General features: G+C 34.8%; 1 protein-coding gene across 1 annotated transcript in view; it reads left to right on the top strand.

The window, feature by feature from the left end:
* The window catches only part of LOC114331900 (orexin/Hypocretin receptor type 1-like), a 1,700,655-nt gene that overhangs the window by 729,772 nt on the left and 945,803 nt on the right, over positions 1 to 25,080 (top strand). The window contains exons 4-5 of the mRNA XM_050658583.1: positions 2,045 to 2,301; positions 12,541 to 12,863. Coding sequence (XP_050514540.1) covers positions 2,076 to 2,301; positions 12,541 to 12,863 — 549 coding nt within the window. The 5' untranslated portion in view covers positions 2,045 to 2,075. The remainder of the gene's footprint in view (positions 1 to 2,044; positions 2,302 to 12,540; positions 12,864 to 25,080) is intronic.

Below are 25,080 nucleotides of genomic sequence, written 5' to 3' on the forward strand. Positions count from 1 at the left end.
TGATGTATTGGCTATATGTATACCAAAAAACTTCATGTGAATCCAAGCGGTTGTTTTAAATTTACAGCAAAATCTGTGAGTAAATGGATTAGTAGTAGTCCATTGTTTCACGGTTTTTGCTCTAAATTTTAAACAACCGCTTGGATTGACACGAAATTTGGCATACGTATAGCTTACATGTCAAAGAAAAAAGGTGATATTGTGCCGATGTGTGATTTTGCCCTGGGTGTGACTTTCACCCCCTCTTGGGGGTGAAAAAATATATGTCCAAAATAAGTCCGGAACTGGGTAAACTGACTAATTTTAAGTAACTTTTGTTCTATAGAGCTTTTCGCCAAGTCAACACTTTTCGAGTTATTTGCAAGTGAATATATTCATTTTTCAACAAAATAACCACATTTTTAGACGGTTTTTAGCCTATAAAAAATTTAAAAAAATGGTGTACGCGTTAGGTCTCTGGATTTCATAGAACCAGAGTTATAGCCAATGAAAAATAGATTCGTATTCACCAAATTTCAAATACAATATTTCGACGTAAAATATCCAAAAATTAAGCAATTTTTGGGGAAAATCTATTATAACTTTGTTAAAGTGTTTAAAAAAGCTTTATTCTTGTTTTTATAAAAAGTTTCTAGCATTAAATTTAACCAAGTTACGCTCCAAATAAAGTTGGTCCCTTTTGTTTTTGCAAAAAAAAAATCGGGAAGACTACCCCCTAATTAGCAACTTAAATTAAATTAATCGTTACCGCTCCACAAATTATTTTACTTATGTCGTGTTTATATGATCCGTAAGTTTCATCGATTCAAAGTGCTTATTTTTGAAAAAAATTGGTTTCAAAATAAAATTTTTAAAAATTTAAATTTTGAAAAATATGCTTTTTTTTAAAATAACTTAAAAATTGTTAGAGATACCAAAAATCTCGAAAAACAAAAAAAGTCAGATTTTCTTTTCTGAATATCATGTATTTTTTGTTTTTCTGTTAGACAAAAATTGATTAGGATTTGGTGTTTCTAAATTTGTATACACTCGTGATCAGTGACTCGTTCAACCCCTTTTAACTACAGCCCTTTCAATAATAAGGACTTTGAACCGATGAAACTTACAGATAATATAAACAATACATACAGGAGTCAACAAACTTGTGAAGTCGTAACGATAAAGTTCATTTAAGATACTAATTAAGGGGTGATTTTCTCGATTTTTTTACCAAAACCAAAAGGGACTAACTTTATTTTGAGCGTAACTTGTTTAATTTTGATGCTAAAATTTTTTTTTATAAAACAAAAATGAAGCTTTTTTAAACACTTCAAATAAGTTGTAATGAGTTTTCCCCGAAATATGCTTCATTTTTGGTTATTTCACGTTAAAATATTCCATTTGGAATTCGACGAATATGAACCTATTTTTCATTAGCTATAACTCTGCTTCTACTAGGTGTAGAGACGTGATATATACACCATTTTTTTAAATTTTTTACAGGCTATATATTTGCTGAGAATATTTTTTCGACAAAATACTTACTATTTGAGTTATTTGCGAAAAACCGTCTAAAAGTGTGGTTATTTTGTTGAAAAATGAACATATTCACTGCCAAATAACTCGAAAAGTATTGACTTAGTGAAAAAACTCTATAGAACACAAGTTACTTAAAATTAGCCAGTTTATCCATTTCCTGACTTTCTTTGGACGAACATTTTTTCACCCCCAAGAGGGGGTGAAAACCACCCCCAGGGCAAAAGCACATATCGGCATAATATCACTTCTTTTCTTTGACTTGTTAGCTATGTGTATGCCAAATTTCATGTCAATCCAAGCGGTTCTTTAAAATTTAGAGGTTTTGCAATATTTTACCGTTAAAGAACGGACTGTAGTCACTTTTTATTAAAATATGATATACATGCACTAAAGCTCGATTTTATGCAATTTACATAAAATTTCATAAAATACCAACTTTACCCATCATCACAATCACACATCAAATGCATTTTACTTTAAAACTGACAGCTGAACGTAACGTATAAAAATACTTTCTTTGTTTCAGAGAAAATATGGCATAGATAAATTCCAGTCTGATGCATTTCCGGAATAGGGTCACCATGAATTCGAATCAGTGCTTAGTACCCATTTTGCTTCTTTTATTTTTCCAATTGGCCAAACCATATCCGGACACGTTCGACAATCTCAACAGTTCCGCCATCAACGCCACCGCCAGTTTAAGTAAAAACGACTTCAAACAAAACGTGAAGTTTGTTACAACAAATAACTCTAACGATCTACCGGAATCAGCACAAATAGGAGGTAATTACACGTTTAATTAAATTTAATATATTTTATTTGTTTCTGTGATTGGATGCTTTTTATTTTTAGACTGGGGGCTGAAAGAAATAAACGCATTTTATCAGTTGTTAGAGTACAGCTCGGCTTAGCCCATAAATATTTACATATTTATTATATTTATATACTAGGGTGGTGCGAAAAAAGTCAAGTTGATAATTCCGTGTCGCTATAGTGCGGAAAAGTTGCGATTGGTAATTACAAGAAAAACAAAAAAATAATTATTTAAATCGGACTTTATCTTCCGATCCCGCAACGGGCCTAAAGATTATGGAAAAAATATAAGTTTACCTTTTTTTTTAAAAAACTTTTATTGAACCTCCATGTACATACGTTTTATTTATCGCTATAGTAAAATTTATTTACGGTTTGCATCGTTAAGTAATAAAAAAAATAGTTTTACGCATTTAACGAATGTCTTCCGGTTCCGCAAGGTCAATTGAAATTTTTGATGATTTTGATAAATTAAAAAACATTTAGTTATCTCATTTTTCTGTTACATTGTGAAGCTCTTCGCTTGTTTAGATATTGTATGACAACATTTAAACAACCCAGAACTCACAACGAGGAGGTGGTTCCACTTCTAACTCCACCCACACCCTTCTCTCCAACCAACTCATGAGTGTGTGTTTTTTTACATTATTTGCATATGTACATTTCTTTTTGATCTGTTTGTGTCCAGCTTTTAAACGCAACTTTATATTATGATTTGGTGGTAAAATCTGGCAGCATGAACCTTGATATTAGTGTTGTCCTGGTGAATCCATATCTTGATTGGGGCCCACATACATTAGACGATGCTTCCGTGACCAAATCTGCGTACCGCTCGTCAGCTTGCGTGTGGCAGGGAGAGTTTTGTATGGTTTGTTCAACAGTAAATGGTTGAGTTCGATTAGTGCGGTTGTAAATATTATTAAATTTATCTGACCTGGCCCATTGTTAAGACCCTCCCGGAGCTATAAGCCACCGAGGTAGACAGAGTTGGTCTTTTGCAATTAACACTGACGAGACGGTACTCCCATAATAAAGCCTAAAATAAATTTTACCTGAAACCGGGCCTTTTATACTATTATCGGTTAATCCAGGATGTTTATAGTGGTAACTAATTGAACTCAACCATTTACTGTTAAACACACCATACATTCCAGTCTGGCATGTCGCCCGATGTCATGCAAGAACTTATATCTTCATTTGAGACTCTTTGAAGAAGTGGTGGAGAAGGTAGTTTTGTAACATTCCAGTCTATTATTTTAGTTTAGTCATCAGCTTCAACATTTCAAGTAGTAAGGAGAAATGAAACACATTAGAGAGCTAGGGCTAAGGAGAGCCTTAAAAGCCAGAGAGACTAAAGCCAAGGCTAAAGTATTAGAAATTTCATTCCTCCTACTTTAAATTTTATCTATAACTGCTGAAATATCTTATACTATACTGAAATATTAGACTAGAATGTTCCAAAACTATCTTATCCACCAGTTCTTCGCAGAGTTTCAAATGAAGATATAAGTTCCTGCATTACAACATGCTAGACTGTAATGTACAAAACTATCCCTGCCACTCGCAAGCTGTCGAGTGGTGCGAAAAGTTGGTCACGGAAGCATCTTCTAATGTATATTATATGTATCGTGGGTCTCAATCAAGAGATGGATTCATCAGGGCACCACTTAAGTCTAGGTACATGCTGCCAGATTTTACCACCAAATCACAATACAAAGTTGGCCTTTAAAAGCTGGACACAAGCAGATCAAAAAGAATAGTACATTATATACCGCGGGACTGAAGTAGTACATTTAATCCTGAAGGTAAAGTTTATGGCCCGACCGCAGGGAGGGCCATAATTTACCTGAAGGATTAAATGTACTTCAGTCGCAAGGTATATACGATACTTTTCGTACTTCCGGTATGATTTTATTAATTATTTCAATAATTTCAATCAGTTTTTTCTCTCTTCAACTCATTTAATAAACTGTCTTTAAAATAAGTTACCATAGTAACATTGCGTTGTGACAGTTATAATTTAGAAACATTGTCATTACTAGTGTCATTGTAAAGAAACATTGTTATTGATAATTATTGGTATCATGAGTGAAGAAGGTGTATCTGATATTGATAAAAGAGCAGCCGAAGTAGGTGAAGAATTGTTACCACCGAAATCTAGAAAACTATACGAGCAGCAGTACGATGCTTTTAAAAAGTGGTGCCGCTTAAAAAATGTGAGACAACCTACTGAAAATGCGCTGTTAGTCTACTTCGATGATATATAGATGACGAACTGTCACAATATTAATTTGAATATTAACGTTAATTACCATTCTAATTAATTATATTTTTCAATAAAATATCCCTTAAATTCGTTTGTTTGTGATTTAATCGTTCCGGGAGTTTCGTCAATATTTAATCCCGGAGGGATTAAATGTGACACTTTAGTACCTGTCACAAGGGAGTGAAGTTGTCACTTTAGGCCCGGAAGTACGAAAATGTACATATGTACAGTCGGAAAAATGAAAGAATACCCATGAACGAACATATTATAAAACGCGCTGTATTTTCCTGTCACCGTGTCACACAAAAAATTGGCCAGCGCAAGTACCTACATGTACTAATTATTATTACATGTTCTTGCGCTGGGCAATTTTATTTGTGACACGGTGACAGGAAAATACAGCGTGTTTTATATGTTCGTTCATGGGTATTCTTTTTTTGCCGACTGTAAATAATCTAAAATACACACACTCATTGGTTATTCGGGGAGAAGGGTGTGAGGGTGTGAGTAGAGCTAGAAATGCAATCACCTCCTCGTTGTGAGTTCTGGATTTTTTAAATACTGTCATACAATATCTAAATAAGCGAAGAGCTTCAAAATGTAACAGAAAAATGAGATAACATAATATATTTTAATTCATCAAAATCATCAAAAATTTCAAATTTTTATAGATTTTGATTGACCTTGCGGGATCAGAAGATATTCGTTAAATGCGTAAAACTATTTTTTTTTATTACTCAGCCACGCAAACTGTAAATAAATTTTACTATAGCGATAAATAAAACGTCCACGAAGGATAAATGAAAATTTTTGAAAAAAAGGTAAAATTTCATTTTTTTCATAATCTTTAGGCCCGTTGCGGGATCGGAAGAGAAAGTCCGACTTGAATAATTATTTTTTTGTTTTTCTTGTAATTACCAATCGCAAATTTTCCACACTATAGCGACACAGAGTTATCAACTTGACTTTTTTCGCACCACCTTATTATAGACCTGGATCCCGCGTTCCAAAAAAAGTTGATTAATAGCAAGCTGAAAATTTGTTAATAGCTTAACGGCGTCTAGTCGGACAAACTTTGATATATGGGAACACTGGAACAGGGGAAATTTTAATTGTGGAACGTGTCATCCTGTTTACGATTGGTTGGATGGAACATGTCAAGTATATGATTGTGAAAACTAATAAGTTGTTAAGTTTATTCAATAGCAAACTTTATATTTATAATATATGAAAAAATGTTTGTGTGACAAATATGTTGGGCATTTTAATAAGTCCGACACGTATAACAGGTCACGTGAAAGGAATTATATTGGTGGTAAATAGCAGTGTTATTTTTGCATGAAAATTAATGAAAGGGTAACAAATCAATAGGAAGTTCTGTCCGATAAAATACATGGAACAATTTCGTTTCGTAATCTCAAGTTCGAAACCTGTAACCTGTTCCACAATTAAAACTTCCCCCCCGTTCTAGTGTTCCCGTACATCAAAATTTGTCCGACTAGACAATATTAAGCTACTAACAAATTTTCAGCTTGCCATTAATCAACTTTTGTTGGTACGCGGGATCCAGGCCTATTAATATTGCAGTTATTTTACTTTCTATATTACACTATTTAGTATTTAGTTTATGTACTTCTTCTTCTTCTTCACGTGCCATATCAGAGTTATCCGACGTTTGCGATCACCGCAGAACAGACAACATAGATGAAAAACTTAAGTATATAAACACTACGATAAGAACTACGGGAAAGAAACACCTTACCAAATCTGCAAAGAAACATAAGGTGGGGATGACACGAGATATACTAGAACTAATGGATGAAATATGTAAAATGAAAAAAATTGCAGGAAAATACAGAGAGGTTGATAAGAATATAAACTAAACAATAAAGAAAACCAAAGAATCATGGATTAAGGTGATACAGTAGCGATCAACAGGTAGCCAAAACGCGTTCCAAGATTGCGGCTGTAATTTTGAATATTTTTTCGAGATATTTGGCACACGTATTCGTAATATAATAAAGAATGGCGGTACAGAGCCCAATTTAAAAAATATATTAATATGTGGAAATTGCTCTGTAATTAAATACAGTATTAAAAAAACGAGCCTGTACCGCCATTAAGAAAAACAAAAAAATAAACTTTCTTTAAATAAACTTTTTTATCCGATGCCTAGATTTTGTGTCATTTTGGAACTACTAATGAAATAAAAAATTTTAGTAGTTTATAAATAAATATTTTTTTTTAACATCCAACGTTTATTGAAATCTGTCTGATCACAAACAATAAGCAATACATATAATTATTGAAAAATAACACAGATGGAAGCCGCCCAGTGGCGAGCACCCAGTAAGACATATAACATTATAATTTTAAAATAAGAGATAACTATTACTTGGAACAAAATACATAGATAAAATTTTGTATAGTGGACAGTTCAGACAATAAAAATATGATTATTAAAAGTCTAAGGAACATGAATAAAAATACGAAAGAAGTTTAAAAAATCACTAAAACATGATTATTTCACTGCACTATGACACTGCACTCTGTTGTTGCTCTGATGTCCAGATGTACTAGAGGTCCAAAGGGTCAGGTCTTTTTAATCGTCTTTCATGAGAAATGTTGAGCAGGTCCGTGGCGAGTGGATTTGGATGGCAGGATAGTCTGGTCTTGTATCTAGAATTTACAGCACATATTGCTTCGCTAACGGTTGGTAGCTGTAGGTCGTGGTGCAATCTCTGGTTCGTAACGTACCAAGGGGCATTGCAGATCTGGCGCAAAACTTTTGATTGGAACCGTTGAAGTTTTTGAATGTTGGTATTACTTGCTGTTCCCCATATTTGTGCAGAATATTTTAAACAGGTTTATACAGGTTTTAAGATACATTTATAAATCATAATTTTGTTCTCCAGGCTAAGATTTGATTTCCTACTCATGTACCAATACATTTTCCTGTAGATTAGGCCGAGTTGAAGACGTTTCTTCCAGATGTGGGTGCCCCAATTAAGTTTACTATCTAAATGAATTCCCAGGCATTTTACGGCGGTATTCACTGGTAGTGGAGTTTTATTTATAGAAACCGGAGGCGCGACACCTTTTTTTAAAGTAAATGTTATTTGTGTGGATTTTAAACTGTTGACTTGTACTCGCCACAATTTAAGCCAGCTCTCTAGTTCAGTCAGATGATTTTGCAATACCTCGGATGCTTCTGTTGCTATAGGATTTGAAGCCATTATAACTGTGTTATCCGCATATGTAGCAATTGTTGTATTAATGGTGGTTGGAAGATCCGATGTGTATATTAAGTAAAGTGTTGGTCCTAATATGCTTCCTTGGGGAACTCCAGAACATATTGGAAACAGGTTAGTAATTTCCCCTCCTCTTTTGACTTGAAAAAATCTATCTGTCAGATAGGATTTTAATAGTGAACTTACGGGATAAGGAAATATGGATTTAATCTTGGAGATAAGGCCTACATGCCAAACTTTGTCGAATGCCTGTGAGACATCTAGGAATGCAGCTGTACAGTAATTTTTGTGTTCGAGCGAATTTCTGATAGTTTTTACTACTTTATGAATTTGCTCGATGGCACCATGTTGTTTCCTAAAGCCAAACTGATAATTAGGTAAAACATTGTTGCTCTCTAATGTAGGCTCTGGTCTTCTCAGGAAAAGCCGCTCGAACACTTTGGATATAATAGGCAACAAGCTTATTGGACGATATGAAGATACTTCCGCGTGATCCTTATTAGGTTTTGGGATTAGAACAGTTTGAGCTACTTTCCATTGGAGTGGAAAGTAACCTGTTTTTAATATTGAATTAAATATATAAGTAATTAAGCTTACACCTTCGTTGGCTAGATTTTTTAGTACCAAACTAGATATAATATCATACCCAGGTGACTTCTTATTCTCCAAATTATCAATTACTTCTTCTACTTCAGATTTCTTGAAAATTTTAATAGGCGGAGCCATTTGATATGGTGCGTTTATGACTTCATGAATATCTTCTTCTTCTTCAGCTGAGACTTCCCTCTGATGCGGTTGAAATACCTCGCATAAATGATTTGCGAAAGTATAAGCTTTATCTTTGTCAGTTTTAGCCTATGTGCCATTTGGTTTCCTGATTGGCATATTCAGTTGTTCGTTGTCTTTAAGTTTTTTTGTTAGTTTCCACAGAGAATAATTTGTGTCATCTGAAGGTGAAAGGTTCTTTAAATAATTGTTGATTCCATTGTCTTTATGTTGGATCAAGTTTCTTTTGAGTAATCTGCAAGCTCTATTAAAATTTGTTTTATCTTCTGGGTGCCTAGTGAGCTGCCACCTCTTTCTTAGTTTTCTTTTTTCCAGTATAAGTGTGTTTATGTGAGCAGGATACGACTCGGAGTTGTGTGTGTAGGTAATTTCTGGAGTGGACGACCAAGCAAGCTTGCTGAATAACTGTAGTTAAGTGAGTGACTGCATTTTCTATGTCCCTGTCACTTTTAAGAGGTAAGTTTAGGTTAATGGATGATTTTATTTCGTCTCTATACCTATCCCAGTTTGTTCTTTTATTACACAGTGTTAGAAGTTTAGGACAATTGTGAATTTGGCTTAATAGGTCTATGAAGAAAGGGTAATGATCCGATGATAGGTCAAAAGAAGGAGAAATTTGAATATGGGTGTGTGTTATTCCTTTTAATATAGCGAAATCAATTGGGTCAGGAATTTTTTGTCTATCAGTGGGCCAATAAGTAGGCTGTCCAGTAGAGAGAGAAGTTAAATGATTTTCATTAATACTTTTTAATAATTCTCGCCCTCGTGAGGTTATGATTCTGGAGCTCCATTTGTGATGTTTTGGCATTGTAATCTCCAGCAGCAATGAAACGGTGTCCGAGTATCTCAAAGTACTCAGTAAAATGATCAGCTTTAATTATTTTATTCGGTGGACAGTAAAAAGCAGATAAAATAATCGAGCCTTGTGGATCTTCTACCGACACTGATGTGGCTTGAATGTTAACTCTGCTAATTTTGTTTATTTCATGATATAAATAATATTATTTCTTATAATAATTGCCGTACCTCCATGGGCCTTTCCTAATGGATGTTGAGTTAGATAGGTTGAATATTTGGGAATATTAAAATAACTCTTAATAGTCATGTGTGCTTCGGAACTAAACATAACATCTAGATTATGAGAATAAATAAATGCTTTTACTTCATGAAAATGATTAGTTAAGCCATTGGCATTCCAACAGCACATCTTAAGTTTAGTGTTGAAGGTTAAGCTTAGATATCAGAGACATTATTAGATCAAACATCTTATCCATTCTTTTCATTAGTTTATGTACCACAAGTTCTAAATTGTTTTGTATATGTTGGGGAGTTGCTGTTTCTATTTCATGAGTAGTCTCATTTGTGTTAGTTGTATTTTTATTATCTTTTCCTGCAGCAATGTTCGCATAACTGATATTTGGTTGAGTGATTGACGAATGTGCAACAGGAGGTGGTTGACTTGCGTTTTTTTCTCGAAGTGATGGAAATTTTTTCTTTTGCAGTTCTTTGTATACAGAACATTCCTTGTAGCTTGCAGGATGACTTTCTCAACAATTTACACATTGAACATCTTTTATATTCTTTTCTTTTGGACATTTAGACGATAGGTGATCTCCTACGCATTTTACGCAGTGCGGACTCCTGTGGCAATAATTGTGTGTGTGGCCAAAATGTTACCATCTTTGACATTGAGGTAGTTTCCTCTTCGGATGTGGTGCCTCAACTGTGACAATAGTGTTCAGTAATTTCGTGATCTCATATATATCTTTATTATTGCTGTGAATAGCCAGGTCTATAATTATTAAATAGCGGCAGATCTTTCTTTGTGCCTCTTTGCTTAATATTAGAGATGTTCAGTGCAGTATTCCCGAGATCCAGCAATGCTTTTTTAATGTCGTCTGGATCTGTTGAAGGGTGGATATGACGTATAACAACTCGGAATCCTCGGTTTTGTTTTAGTTGGTATGTATGGTACTGAGTATTTTTTTCTGATAGGGATTTTACGATTATTGAGTAGGTTTTTTATGAATCAGCTTGAACTTTAATTTGATTGTTAGCAAGACATTTTAAAGTATATTTACCTGGAGTTATCTTCTGTAGTAATTCCTGTAGTGGTTTGATGCGTTCAATATTTTGTATAAATATGGGTGGTGGCTGATCCTCTCTTCGGTCTTCCAACGTTACAACTTCTTCACGAAATGTATCATCTTCAAGTAACTCGTATCTGTTAGATGCATGAACAGTTTGACTCAGCCAAAAAATATTTTATATAATAAATATTTTTTAACCGTGAAAAAATAAAGAAAAATGGGCGATTTTTTCACAAAAATTTTTCAAAAATTTTTTTTGAGGAATTTTTCACTAACGCTGGTAAATTTTCACGTAAAAAACCTTCCTTTTTCAAATACCGTACGACTTTTTTGTGTCGGAGATCCCAATCCTGAGATTAACTGTCCGCCATCGGAACTACTTTTTTTCGAGGCCTCGACTTTGGCGCCCTCTACAATATTAGTGTACGTTCGTAAATGTAAAGAGATATAGTTTTTGTATAATCTATAATAGTTAGATAATCTAGTTTTCTATAATATTTAGATATTAATATGTAAAAAACTTTATGTTCATTTTTAATAAAGGTTCTGAGAAAAAATATCTTGAAAAAATGCTTATTTTTGGTCTTCTAAAGTGTACTAGTACCTTAGTTAAATAAAAAAAATAATGAGTTTAAAATTGAAAACATTTCTGAATTTATTAAATAAAAACATATATTGGGGTCAAAATTTACCCCCCTTGGTCATCCTAAGGTTAAACTTCCTACTCCTTAAATATATTTCGTAATTTGTCCAACATCCCTACGCAATAATTCAATCTTTCTCAGCAGTCATTTTTTACAAGGTGAAATTTTGTTATCAGTCCTTCCGATATTAGTATCCCGTCGTGTTTTGATTTGAACGCCCATAACATTAGTAATTGCTGGCTGAAAAATATATGAACGTGGTTAAACACAACAACCACAAATGTTTTTAGAGCAGCAGTGTGCAAAGTACAGATTGCTATGATCGTCGCCAACATCCGAAACAGATAGGCACTACAAGAAGAAGAAGAATGAGCTTTTACGGTATAATTGGGGACGTGGGACGTCAGTATTCACAATTTGTAACAGCGCACCTATTTTCTTGGTAGAGTTTATTTTTGGTAGCGATGGTCTGCTAATTGTTTTGTTTTATTAAACTCTTGTACGGCACGTAACATTGCGGTGACCACACTATTATGTAACTTGTTGACCTTCTGTGCATGATCAACTTATACCCTATTCCACAAACATACGCCTGTTTTGGATTACTTCGACAACGATTATTTTACTGTGCAAAATAAGAAGAACGAAAGTAAATTGCAAATTACATTGTTGTTTATTGGAATAATTATTAGCGCCATTCAGTGGTGTCATGGTGTGGGAACGCGTGGGAACGCCGTTCCCACACTGGTTAAGAAAAGAAAAAAAATAATAGAGAATTTAGGTTTTGTAAACGAAAATTAGCAATGCGTTCCGGCACTGCGTTCCCGCACTGCTAATTTTGCCATGACACCACTGGCGCCATTTACTTTCGTACTTCTTATGTTGCACAGTAAAATATTCGTTGTCGAAGTAATCCAAAACAGGCATATGTTCGTGGAATGGCCCATACGTTTTTTGTATGACAAGTTCAGGAATCTGCTCATGTATTTTATTATGGAACCCACCTGCTACTACATACATCTTGGTTATGAATCTCCCGTTTTATTTCGTTGCTCTCATCCAGTATCTGAAATAAGATTATTTCATATAATTACCCGATTATTTTTTATAAAAACAAGGATGCTATTTTGATATTTATTCTTATTAACAGTAATTCCCGTTTTTTTTTTCAGAATTAGGATACAACTCTAGCAATGATTCTTACGGCGAAACTTACGAAGACTATATAAAGCTTATGTCTCCAAAAAGTTGGACATGGGTCCTTATTGTTTGCCATTGTGTAGTTTTCGTGATCGGTTTAGTAGGTAACTGTTTAGTGTGCATCGCGGTTTATCGAAATCATACCATGCGGACGGTTACAAACTATTTCATAGTGAATTTAGCTGTAGCGGATTTTCTAGTGATACTGTTTTGCCTGCCACCATCAGTTATATGGGATGTTACCAGCACGTGGTGGTTTGGATCGGCTCTATGCAAAATTGTGTTATACGTACAGGTAAGGATTTTTCTAATTATCCCTTAAATGGTCCGGTAATGTAGCAGTAGCGTAAACTGTAGCAGTAGCGACTGGTCCGGCGTCGTCTGCGAAACTACTGTTTTCAAGAAAGCAAAACAACACTCAAAAAAAAATTATTAACAATAAATGCTACAAACATACCCTGATATATTTATACGCAGTGTGTCAATTTGAAAAGTGTCACCCCCATAATTTGGTCCCTATAGAAAATCTAAAAATATGCAGAAACACGTTAAATTTATTTGTGAGGGGACATTTTGTAGACCAGTTTTTAACTAAATTACATCAACCCTATAGCGGGGGCGGACACAACCCCCAAAATCTTTAATGGAAAGAGGGGTTGAGTGATACCTCATTTTGAAGGTCATTAAATTACCTTTTTAGAAATACCACATGCCTTATATTTATTTTCAGTACTTTTGGAAAATCTTGGACTTAATACTATAAAAAATTTTGGAGTTCGGAACTCTATACTTCATATCTTTACGGTTTTACTTGATTTTTCCAAAAATACTTAAAAAAAATACTCTAAATACTTCAACACCCAAAAAAAAATTCAATTTGGAGTTCAATACTCCAAAAAAAAAATTTTGAGTTCTGAACTCGATATTTACTTAATAAAATTAATAATAAAAAAATTAAAATTACTGAAAAGAAATATAATGTATGTGGTATTTTTAAAAAGGTAATTTAATGATCTTTAAAATGAGGTATCATTCAACCCCCCTTTCCATTAAAGATTTTGGGGGTTGTGTCCGCCCCCGCTAGAGGGTTAGTGTAATTTAGTTAAAAACTGGTCTATAAAATGTCCCGCTCACAAATAAATTTGATGTGTTTTTGTATATTTTTAGATTTTCTACAGGGACCAAATTATAATAGGGGTCGCAGCTTTTTAAATTGACACCCTATTTAGAAGTGAACGTATTAGATTTGGGTGTCATTTGAGTTAAGAAAAAAATATTAAAATAGAACTTAAATTTCTTTAAATATTTGTGAAAAAGTACATGGTTTTGTAAAGTAAATAAGAAATAAATAAAAAACAACATGAAAAAAAAAGTATAGCTAGGATAAATGTTCAAACTGCACACGAAACAAAAAATTAGGTAAAATAAAAAGCAATAAAAAATATTTGTTTCCAGCATCAGTCAAACTTTACCAATTTTATATGCAATTTTTACATAGGTAGTGGCTTTGTACATCCCAAACAAACGGGATTTTTGCAACGCAAGCACAGGTATTTTGTCATCCTGCGCTTTCTACTCGGACATAAACTGCAAATCTTGCGTTTTTCTAAAATAAGAACATCCGTCTGATTGTTCTCTTGTTCTTCTTGAACTCTAAGTATGAACACAAAAAAGTAATACACACGGTCTGGCGTCGTCTGAGAAACTACTCTCCACCTAATTGTTGGGACAACTTTTAAGGAATTGAGATAAACTTGTCTTAAATACACCCACTTGTCAAGCTCCAATATTTAAAGGATTAGATTGAACGACTTACCTGTTGGCGGTGCCAGTTTCCAATAAAAAATAATTAAAAATATCGAATCGTCTGTCAGACGACGCCGGACCAGTTAAGGGTTAAGCTAATATCTAATACAAAAACGTAGAGGAAAAATGTATAAGCCAATAAGGATTTGAGCACCATGAAAAATCTAGATCTGTTATAATCAAAGGTACAATATTGCACGTAGTTTAAAATATTGCACGCAGTTTTAAACTTAATTCTAAAATTGGTTTCACAGTTAATTAGTAAAAGTAACTAAAACTAACTAAACAATACTCTTCTTTTTCTTCTTCTTCTTCTTCTTCTTCTTTTTCTTCTTCTTCTTCTTATTCTTCTTCTTTTTCTTCTTCCTTCTTGTATGTAAGCTTTAAAGCCTGTTTCTTCTTTAATATTACCCTCCTGAATTGTTTAAATTATCGCATTATCTTTTTCTTGGTCTGCCAATAGTTCTTCATCCATTTGCTGACTTATCTCATGCTATTCGTACTATCCCATCCTCTCCCATTCTACTAATGTGTTACTTCCACTCCTGTTTCGATTTTTTCACCCATCCATTTATGTCTTCTATATTGCATGATCTTCTTATGTTTTCGCTTCTCTACCTATCCAACAGACTTTTCACTGATGTTCGTCGAAGTATTTTCATCTCTGTTGTTTATAGTAGTTGTCTCGTATTAGATGTGTCAGGTATTGTCTCCGCCGTGTATGGCAATATGGGTCTAATTGCTGCATTATAGATTCTTGCTTGTGTGTCTTGCTTTACTTGTTTTAAGCTTTGTTGTCGTACTTCTACTTCAACATCTCCGTAACTAATTACATCTATTCCTAGATATCTAAACCTTGCCTCTTGCTTTATTATTTTCCCATCAATTTCGATTTTCCATCGTAGTGGGTATTTAGATATTGTCATACATTTCGTTTTTTCTGTTAATATTATCATATATTGTATTTCGTGGCTGTTGTATTGAAGATGTGTGTTAATCTTTGGAGATCGTCTTCTGTGCCGGTGATTAATGCGGCGTCGTCTACATAACATAATATTTGGATTTTTTTGTTCTCCATTCTGTAGCCATGACCTGTACGTACTGCTTCTATTATTTCGTCCATTATTATATTGAAGAACAGTGGACTTAACGAGTCACCTTGTCTAACTCCGCTTTGTACTGGTATAAACTGTGTTAGTTTTCCATTTATCTTTGACTGTATTCGATTCGAAACTCAAGCCAAGAAATGGCATGAAGGAAGGCAACGGGATACCACCTTCATTACTTATTATCCCAAGAGAATCACAATGACGTCATTTAATTATAAAATTTCCGGAGTTATAAACAGTTCCCCAATCGGATCTCCGGGGGGAACGCAGTTAAATGATAAAAGCCTAACCCAATTGAACTTACGAAGTAAAATGAAGATCGGAGCATGGAACGTGCAAAGTTTGTATGAAGCTGGGAAGCTGACTAACGTAATCCAAGAAGTAAAGAGATTGAAGATAGATGTCTTGGGGATAGCAGAAACATGGTGGCCAGATGTAGGAAGGTGTGCTGGCGAAGGGGCAGTTATGTGCTATTCTGGAAACCAGGATAAAAACCACAGAAAGGGAGTAGGTATAATAATCACGAGCAAATTATCTGCATCGGTCATACAGTTTTTCCCACTCTCAGACCGTATGGCCTTACTCAAACTGAAAGCCAGTCCAGTCAATATCAACATAATTCAGGTTTATGCCCCAACATCGGACTCAACAGAAGAAGATATAGAAATGTTCTACGCAGAACTTAAACAACTGCTTAGTAACGTGAAGAGACATGAAGTAAACCTCATAATGGGCGACTTTAATGCCAAGATAGGGAGAGGTAGAGACGACGATTTAATAGGCCCGTACGGCCTGGGAGAGAGAAATGACCGAGCAAACGACTATATCAATTTTGCCAAGAGGAAGATATGAAAATATCTAATACCTGGTTCAAGCTACCACCTAGACGCTTATATACATGGAAAGCCCCAGCGGACCGCCCCGAGAGTATAGTTCGAAACCAGATCGATTACCTAATGGTTAACAAAAGATTTGGATCATCAGTAACTAGAACTTGTACATACCCTGGCGCCGATGTTCCATCAGACCATGTCCTTCTCTTAGCAGAAATAAAAATAAAAATCACTAATATGAGGAGACCTAAACCAGAACCAACAATAGAATATGCTAAACTTAAAGATGAGAATACCAGAAGAGAATTAAGTATGAAATTAAACAAAGAACTAACAAAGAATACAAAAGTAGAACTAGAAAGAGAAGTTAATTTAGATAACACATGGAGAGCCATAGAGGAAACAATGACGGATACAGTTAAAAAGAATTAGGTTATAAACAAGAAATCCTAGCAATGTGCGAAGAAAGAAGAGAACATAAAAACCAAGGGAACCGAGACGAATATCGAGAACAACAACAACGCATAAGAAGAGAGAAAAGAACGGCAAAAAATAAGTGGCTAAAGAAGCAGTGTGAGGAAATAGAACAGTTACAAAAGCAACATGATGACCACAACCTACATAAGAAACTAAAGGAGGTAGCTGGACTATACAGAAAATAGAAATTTTCTAACTTAGAAAATGAACAAGGAAAAATGGCACAACATGATAGAGCGAAGAAACTCATATGGGAAAAGTACATCAAAAATCTCTTTGCAGACCAGAGGCCTGAGATAGAAGTCGTTCAGGAACAAGTGATAGATATTAACAACCTATCTGGTCCCGAGATCACAATTGAAGAAATTACTAGAGCAATAAATACCTCGAAAGACGGGAAATCAGTTGGACCTGATAAAATTCCTGTTGAGTTACTCAGATTGTTAGATGAAAAGGGAATTACGATACTCCAAAGATTTTTCAACCAAATCTATAAAAAAGGAAAATTCCCTGTCCAATGGCTTGTATCTACCTTTATCCTTTTGCCAAAAAAGAACAACGCAACAAAGTGTCAAGAGCACCGACTGATAAGTCTGATGAGCCATTCTTTAAAAATATTCCTCAAAGTTCTTCACTACAGAATCTCCACAAAATGCGATAAGGTTATTAGTTGCTCACAATTTGGATTTCGAAAAGGCCTGGGTACCAGGGAAGCACTAGTTGCAACCCAAGTGCTAGCTCAGAACTGCTACGATCAAAGGAAAGATGTAATGATGTGCTTTATAGATTATGAAAAAGCCTTCGATGGAGTACAAGAGTACAACATCATAAACTCGTACATATACTAAAACAACTCGACATAGATCAAAAAGACATTCGTTGCATAGAGGCTCTTTACTGGAATCAAACAGCTGTCGTCAAGGTGGATAATGAAACAACGCAAACTCAAAAAATTCTCAGAGGTGTAAGACAGGGATGCATTCTCTCCCCACTACTGTTCAATCTATATTCAGAAAGTATCTTCCAGGAAGCTCTTGAGGAATGCGAAAGCGGCATCAAAGTGTATGGTACCTGGTCAATAATATACAATATGCGGATGATTCGGTCTTAATAGCAGACAATATAGAAGACCTCCAAAACCTTCTTAATAAAATTGGAAAGCATAGCGAGAACATGGGACTTAGCATCAACATAAAAAAGACAAAGTTCCTTTTAATCAGCCGTCAATTATGTCAACATCAAATGCAAGACTAGCATATAAAAACCAAGATGTAGAGCGCGTAAGAAAGTTTAAGTACCTGGGAACCTGGCTATGTGAAGACTGGATGTCGGATATGGAAATTAAATGTCGGACAGAAAGAGCCAGAAGTGAATTCATGAAATTCAGAAACGTCTTTACGAAGTCTGACTTTGACCTAAACCTAAGATTAAGGTTCACAAAATGCTATATATGGTCGGTGCTCCTATATGACATGGAAGGATGGACTTTAAAAATAAACACAATGAATAAGCTAGAGGCATTTGAGATGTGAATCTATCGACGAATCCTTAAAGTTCCCTAGACCGCAAGAATAACAAATGAAGAAATCCTGAGAAGAATTGGTACAGAACGACAACTGATGTGCACAATTAAACAGAGAAAAACGGCATACCTGGGACACATAATTAGAAATGAAAGATATCAGTTTCTGCAAACCTTAATTGAAGGAAAGATCGAAGGTAGAAGGGGAGTGGGCAGGAAGAAAATGTCATGGCTCCGTAATGTCAAACAATGGACAGGACTAAAAAACATAGGAGACCTAATACATACTGCGAGGGATAGAGAAAAATGGTCAAACGTGATCGCGAACATCCATTAGTGAATTGCATAAGAAGAAGAAGAAGTATTCGATTACGAAAGTAGACGTTTTCAATGGTTTGTATAATAGTAATTGGTATGTTTCTTATATACAGTAAGTGTAAGACTTTTTCATTTGGATGCGATCGAAAGCCTTTGTCAGGTCTATAAAACATAGATATGCTGGTTGATTGTACTCGATGGCCTTTTCTGTGATTTGTCTTAGTACAAATACGGCATCTACGCAGTATCTTCCGGACCTTAATCCTTGATATTTATCTCATACAGTTGTTAGTATTGATTTTGTTGGTTGGGACTTTTGTGGTTAGCTTAAGTGAGGTGTTCAGTACATTTATACCTCTATAATTGTTGGGGTCTTCTTTGTCTCCATTTCTGAACATTGGTATCATTATGCTGTTTCTCCATGCGTCTGGTATGTTGCAGTGAAATATTATTTTTTGTATAAGTTTTGTCATCTCTAGGGTTATACTTTCTCTTCCGTGTTTTAAAAGCTCGTTGGTTATTCCGTCTGGTCCTGGTGACTTTCTACTTTTGAGTGAATTTATGGCTATCTTTACCTCCTGAAAACTGATTTCTATTTCGTGTCTTAATTCAGGGAAGTCTTTGTGGTGATTAGTATTGTTCTTTCCTTTAAATAGTTACGTCAAGTATCTTTCCCATTCGTTTGCTGGTATGTTATTGTATTTCTTAAATTCGGCCATTTATTTCCGTTGGTTTCTTATGACTCTCTATATTTGTTTTTGTGTACCGTAGAAGTCGCTTTCCATGCTTTGTGTAAACTATTCCCAGTGCTCATTTTTTGTTCTTCTTACCAACTGCTTTGTTTCATTTTGTATTCTTTTAAAGGTGTCTCTGGATTCTGGAGTATTTGATGTTTTATACTTCGTGTAGGCCTCTCGTTTCTCTTTACATTTCTCTTTTATTCCTTTTCTGAACCATGCTCTATTGTTGTTGTTTCTTTTGTTCAGTATGACTTTGCGATGTATAACTTGATGATGGATATTGTCTAAAACGTTACATTGACCAAATTCGTAAAACCATGGTACCTAAAAGACGTAACCTTTGTAAAGGAACCAGAAGTAATTATTCACCAACCGCAATATCAAGAACCTCCCCTGCATCTTCTGCCGTCTATCCAACGTTCAGTTCCTCCAGTTTATTTATATCCAAACCTTTTAACGAAAATGTAGATCCAGTGATAGTACCTGTTCATCCTGATAATGAACTGCTACCCATTAACGAACCCGCTTCTGAAGAACGTAATGCTCTTCCACAGTTAAGAAGATCTGAACGAATCCGACGTCTCAATTCAAGATTTTAGGTTGAGGTTTTTTAATTCTTTTGTATTTTTAAGTTCAAAATAGCGTCCTTCTCCATTTATAGTAGTTGTTATGTAATGTTACATATAGAAATGTCTGTTCATATTTTTAATAGTTGTCAAAGTATAATAATTATAGAAATGTTCGAATTATTTCATCTGAAGATACAGTACATTCCCTATAGGGCTTTTCATTCACAGTCATTTGTTTCGAGCTTCTGTCAGATGTCGTATAATCCGTGTATATCAATATTATATACAGATAATACAACATATGACAGAATCTCGAAACAAATGACAATCGATGAAAAGCCCTATACCTATAGTTGCTTTAATCTGTAACTCTTTAAGCCAAACATTAATTGTAACAAAAATTCCGTGAAATTTTATTAGGTTGGCCGTGAAAATATTCAATAAAAAATAAATACAAATAATTATTCGAAAATACTCATTCCGGGTTTTGACCAGCCCAGTATACTAAAATTAAACATATATCATCCTTATAAGTGGCTTGACAATCCGTTGTGGATTCCTGGGGATCCTGGCCACTTTTGTCCATCTTTTCTGGCCCTTAGAATCTTTAGGTCTTCTTCCATCTCCTTCGTGGTCGTCCTCTAAATCTCGTGCCGTCTGATTTTGAAAAACATAGCGATAAACATATCGCTGTATTAATAATTTTTAACAATAGTGGACCAGATTGATAATAAGTTAAACATAAATATAATTTTTATATCAAACCACTACGATCCTACAGGGTGTGAATTTTGCTACGAAATTAATAAAAAAAATAATGTTTTTTAGACTACCGTATATAACATTACAAAATCTACACAAAAACATATTCTTAGAAAGAAGACATCGAGGAGAGTCCAAAAATGTAAAAATATATAGGACGTCCCATTAAAAAATCGAAGTTATAAGCAACTTCCGGTATAACCGGAAGTATCAAATAGATGAAAATATTTTTAATAAATAGTTTACTCTTCAACACCTCTTCATTTCAATTTTCATGATTCAGTTACTTTTAGTTTTTGAGATATTTCTAATTGACCGTATATCTACCGCACCTTGTATATGTACAGTCACGTTGAATCTTCTTCTTTTTCTTCTCGTTGTCCTTATGCCCTATAAGGGCGTCGGACTTTGGTATCATCTATCCATCTTTTACCCATTTCTTCCACGCCTTCCGGTCTCCTGCCATTTGCTTCATCTGTTGTACTGTTTCCCTCTATTTGTCCCGATTTCCTCGATTTGTTCCATCCACCCCTTTCTAGGTCTGCCCCTTCTTCTTTTCCCCTATCTTTTGGCATCTGTCACCTTCTTTACTAGTCTGTTCTCGTTCATCTTAGTTATATGTCCAAACCAATTCATTTTTCTTTTTTCAATTTTTTTCTCTATTGGTTCCTGACTTTGCACGTTTCTGATGTTTTCGTTCCTTTCTCTGTCCATCTTCGTCTTTCCAGCTATTTTTCTCAGCTGCTTAATTTCTGCTGCATTTATGGCACTTTCATGTCTTTTATTTTTGTGACCCAGGTCTCGCTTGGATATAGAAGAGTTGGTACTGTGATTGTATTATATACATGCATTTTTGTTTCCTGACTGATTTCCCTTTTTCCCAGTATCGTATTATTAATCGCATAGTATATTTTCGTAGCTTTCTTTGTCCTATTTGCAATTTCTAGGTCTAGCTTTCCGTCATTCGATATTATCGTGCCCAGGTACTCGTAGGCCGTCACCCTCTCCAATTCTTGTCCTTTACAGAGCACTCGTATTTCGCCTTCAATTTCCTGCTCCTGCTGACCTATTTTCATCGTCTTGCATTTGCTGATGTTTATTTCTAATTTCATTTTCTCTATTTCCTCAGTCCATACATCAATTAATCGCTGCATCTTTCTCGGGTTGTCTGCTAGGAGAACGACGTCGTCAGCATACAGTAATCCTTCTATCATAACTGGTGTTAGGTGCGTGTAGCCTATTATTGTTTTTAAGTGGTTTGTTCTCCTTTTTACATTTTTAAATAATGTGTCCATAATTATGACGAATAGGAGTGGGCTCAGGCTATCTCCCTGTTTTATCCCCTTGTTCGTCCTAAATTCTAGTGATCTGCTACCTCCCATTTGCACTTTTCCCACCACTCTGCTGTACGTACTTTTAATTATCTCTAATAGTTTCCTCGGTATTCCCAGCTCCTCTACAGTATTCCACAATACTTTCTGGTCTACTGAGTCGAACGCTGCTTTAAGGTCTATGAAGGTCATATATATGTTTGTTCCCCGATCATTATTTTTTTCTATTATATTTCGTAATATGATTATGTTGTCAATTGTTTGCCTTTTGGCTCTGAATGCTGTTTTTTCGTCTTCCAGTTTTCCTTCTACCTCTGTTCTTAATCTTCTTCCTATTATTCTCGTATAGAGCTTGAACACTACTGCTCTATATCTCTATAGTTTCCACAGGTGGATCCTTCTCCTTTCTTGTGAATTGGGATCAGTAAGTTTTCTTTTCACTCTCTCGGCATTTTGTTTGTTCTCCATGCCTCTCTCATTATTTCCAGCAACCACTTCTTTCCTTCTTTCCCTATCCATTTTATCATTTCGGGATCAATTTTATCTGCTCCGCTCGCTTTTCCTATTTTTATTCTACTTATCGCTTCTTCCATCTCTTCTGTAATTATTTCTTCCATTTGGTTTTCGTCTGCTGCTGTCTGTTCTATGGTTCCGTCTGTCTCTATTTCTTCACTTTCCTCGCCCATAATTTCTCTTCATAATACTCTCTCCACACCTCTAATATCTCTGTTGTATTTGTCTTTAGTTTGTTGTGTTTGTCTTTTACTCCTCTGAGTTCTTTTCTTTTCTTTCCTCTTAGACTCCTTACTTTATTCCAGAAGTATCTGTTGTTATCTCTGTAATTTTGGTTTAGTGATTCACCGAACTTCTTCCAACTCTCTTTTTTCCTTTTCTTACTAGTTCTTTCACTATGTTTCTGTGTTTTTGGTATTCTTTTTTATCTTGTTCCTCTCTTGTACTATTGTATTTTTTTCCATGCCTTTTCTTTTTCTTCATTTCTTCCTGTATATCTGCATTCCACCATTCCGTTTTTTTTGTTTAATTTTCTGACTGTTAGATTTCCGCATACCTCTTGTGCCTTCTTCATTATTACTTCTTTAAATTTTTTCTATTTTTCCTCCATATCCATTTCTATTTTCTTTCTCTCCTCCATTTTGAACTCCTTATCAGTTTCTTCTTGATATCTCCTTTTCTTTTGTTCATCTTTTAGCTTTTTTTATTGCTATTCTGCTGTATTCTATCTGTTCTTGGTGTACCGGTTTTCACCATGTCATCTCTGCCATTACCAGTCTGTGATGAGTTCCGATCTCTGCTCTCTGTTCTGTCCCGACTTGTTTTATATTTTGTTTCGTTTCTTGCGTGTAGACTACGTAATCTATTATACTTTTTGCGTCTCTGCCTTCTGCTACAAATGTATACTTATCTTATGTACCATTTGCATATATTTGCACTATGTACCATTCCTCTTCCATTTCTATTTTTATGTACATTATTCTCGACGATATCGGTTTGAAATCTGATATTCTTTTTCTATTGTCTCTGTGACTACTACGCCTACTCCTTTTTTGCTTTAAGTTCTCTGTCTACCCCGGAGTAATACATCGTGAAATTTTCTGATATATTTTCTTTTCCTCTCCCACATTTCTTTGTTTCGCTTATACCTATTATTTGCATTTTAAATTCTTCCATTTCTTGCACTAATTCGCATTCCTTTCCTCTAAGTGATGTTAAATTCCATTTCAACACCTCTTCATTTCAATTTTCATGATTCAGTTACTTTTAGTTTTTGAGATATTTCTAATTGACCGTATATCTATCGCACCCTGTATATGTACAGTCACGTTGAATCTTTAAACATCTAAAAGGAAATTTGCATATAGGAGATTATCTCCATTAACGTTACTGACATCAGTTATTTAGATCGGCCTTACATTGTACAGCACACATTAGTTTCCAAATGATCGATATATCCATTATAATATTATAGGAAATCCACTTTAGAAGGGTGCCACCACCCTAATTGACATTGTTGATATTCTAAAATGTGAAGAATGAGCACTAATGTTATTGTAGCGGTTATTGACGAATTCTTCACATTCACATTTACTGAATAATGATACCAACGCTGGTTTCATGCTAAGGTGTCATTGATTATACGATTTATAGCTCTTCAAGAATTGCTACTACGGGTATTACAGGTAGCTTTTCTGTTTTTTAGGCCTGATAAATAAAACTTTTCCCAATAATATTATTCTACAATTTATATTAGGCATAATGATGAATTATTTAAGCATAATAATTTTTACTTAAAAAAATAGTAGGACATTTTTTTAAGTAAAAAGTTGAGGTTGACTCTGAAATGAACTAGTAAGGGCGAGGCCTCATTAGTGTGCTGCGGTGCGTTGCGACGTCGCAACGGAACAACGCATTGTATGCCACACCTCTCGTGCAATGACACTGCCATCGAAAAACACCCTTGCCCGTCGATGCGTTGAAACGTCGCAACTGATCAACGCGACACAGCGCAACTCACTTAAGGCTACGGTTACATTGGACGCGTACTCTGACGACTAACAAGTCGAACGTACTCGTGCGTAGTCGGACGACTGAAACAAACACGGGCAGATAAATAGGAACGGTTATATTGAATAAGTAATAGACGTCAGTTTATGCACGTGTATGGACGACTAATTTCAAAATACAAACTTGTTTGTTTTTTCCTACGGCAACGTGCGTCTGAAAATGGATAACTGATAAATAAGGAAACGGGTACAAAGGGAAAAAGCTAAATCTTCGGTATATGAGAAAATGGTAGCTATAAAAAAAGAAAAACTTAAGGTACTAGTACACTTTAGAAGACCAAAGATAATCATTTTTTTCATGAATTCTTTTCTCAGAACCTCCATTAAAAATGAACATAAAACTTTTTACATATTAATATCTAACTCTTAGAGAGTACAAAAATATATCTTTTTTCATTTATGCACGTGCACTAATATTGTAGAGGGCGCAAAAGTCGAGGCCTCGAAAAATGATGGCGGACAG

Source organism: Diabrotica virgifera, chromosome 8 (assembly GCF_917563875.1).
Source record: "Diabrotica virgifera virgifera chromosome 8, PGI_DIABVI_V3a".
NCBI lineage: Eukaryota > Metazoa > Arthropoda > Insecta > Coleoptera > Chrysomelidae > Diabrotica > Diabrotica virgifera.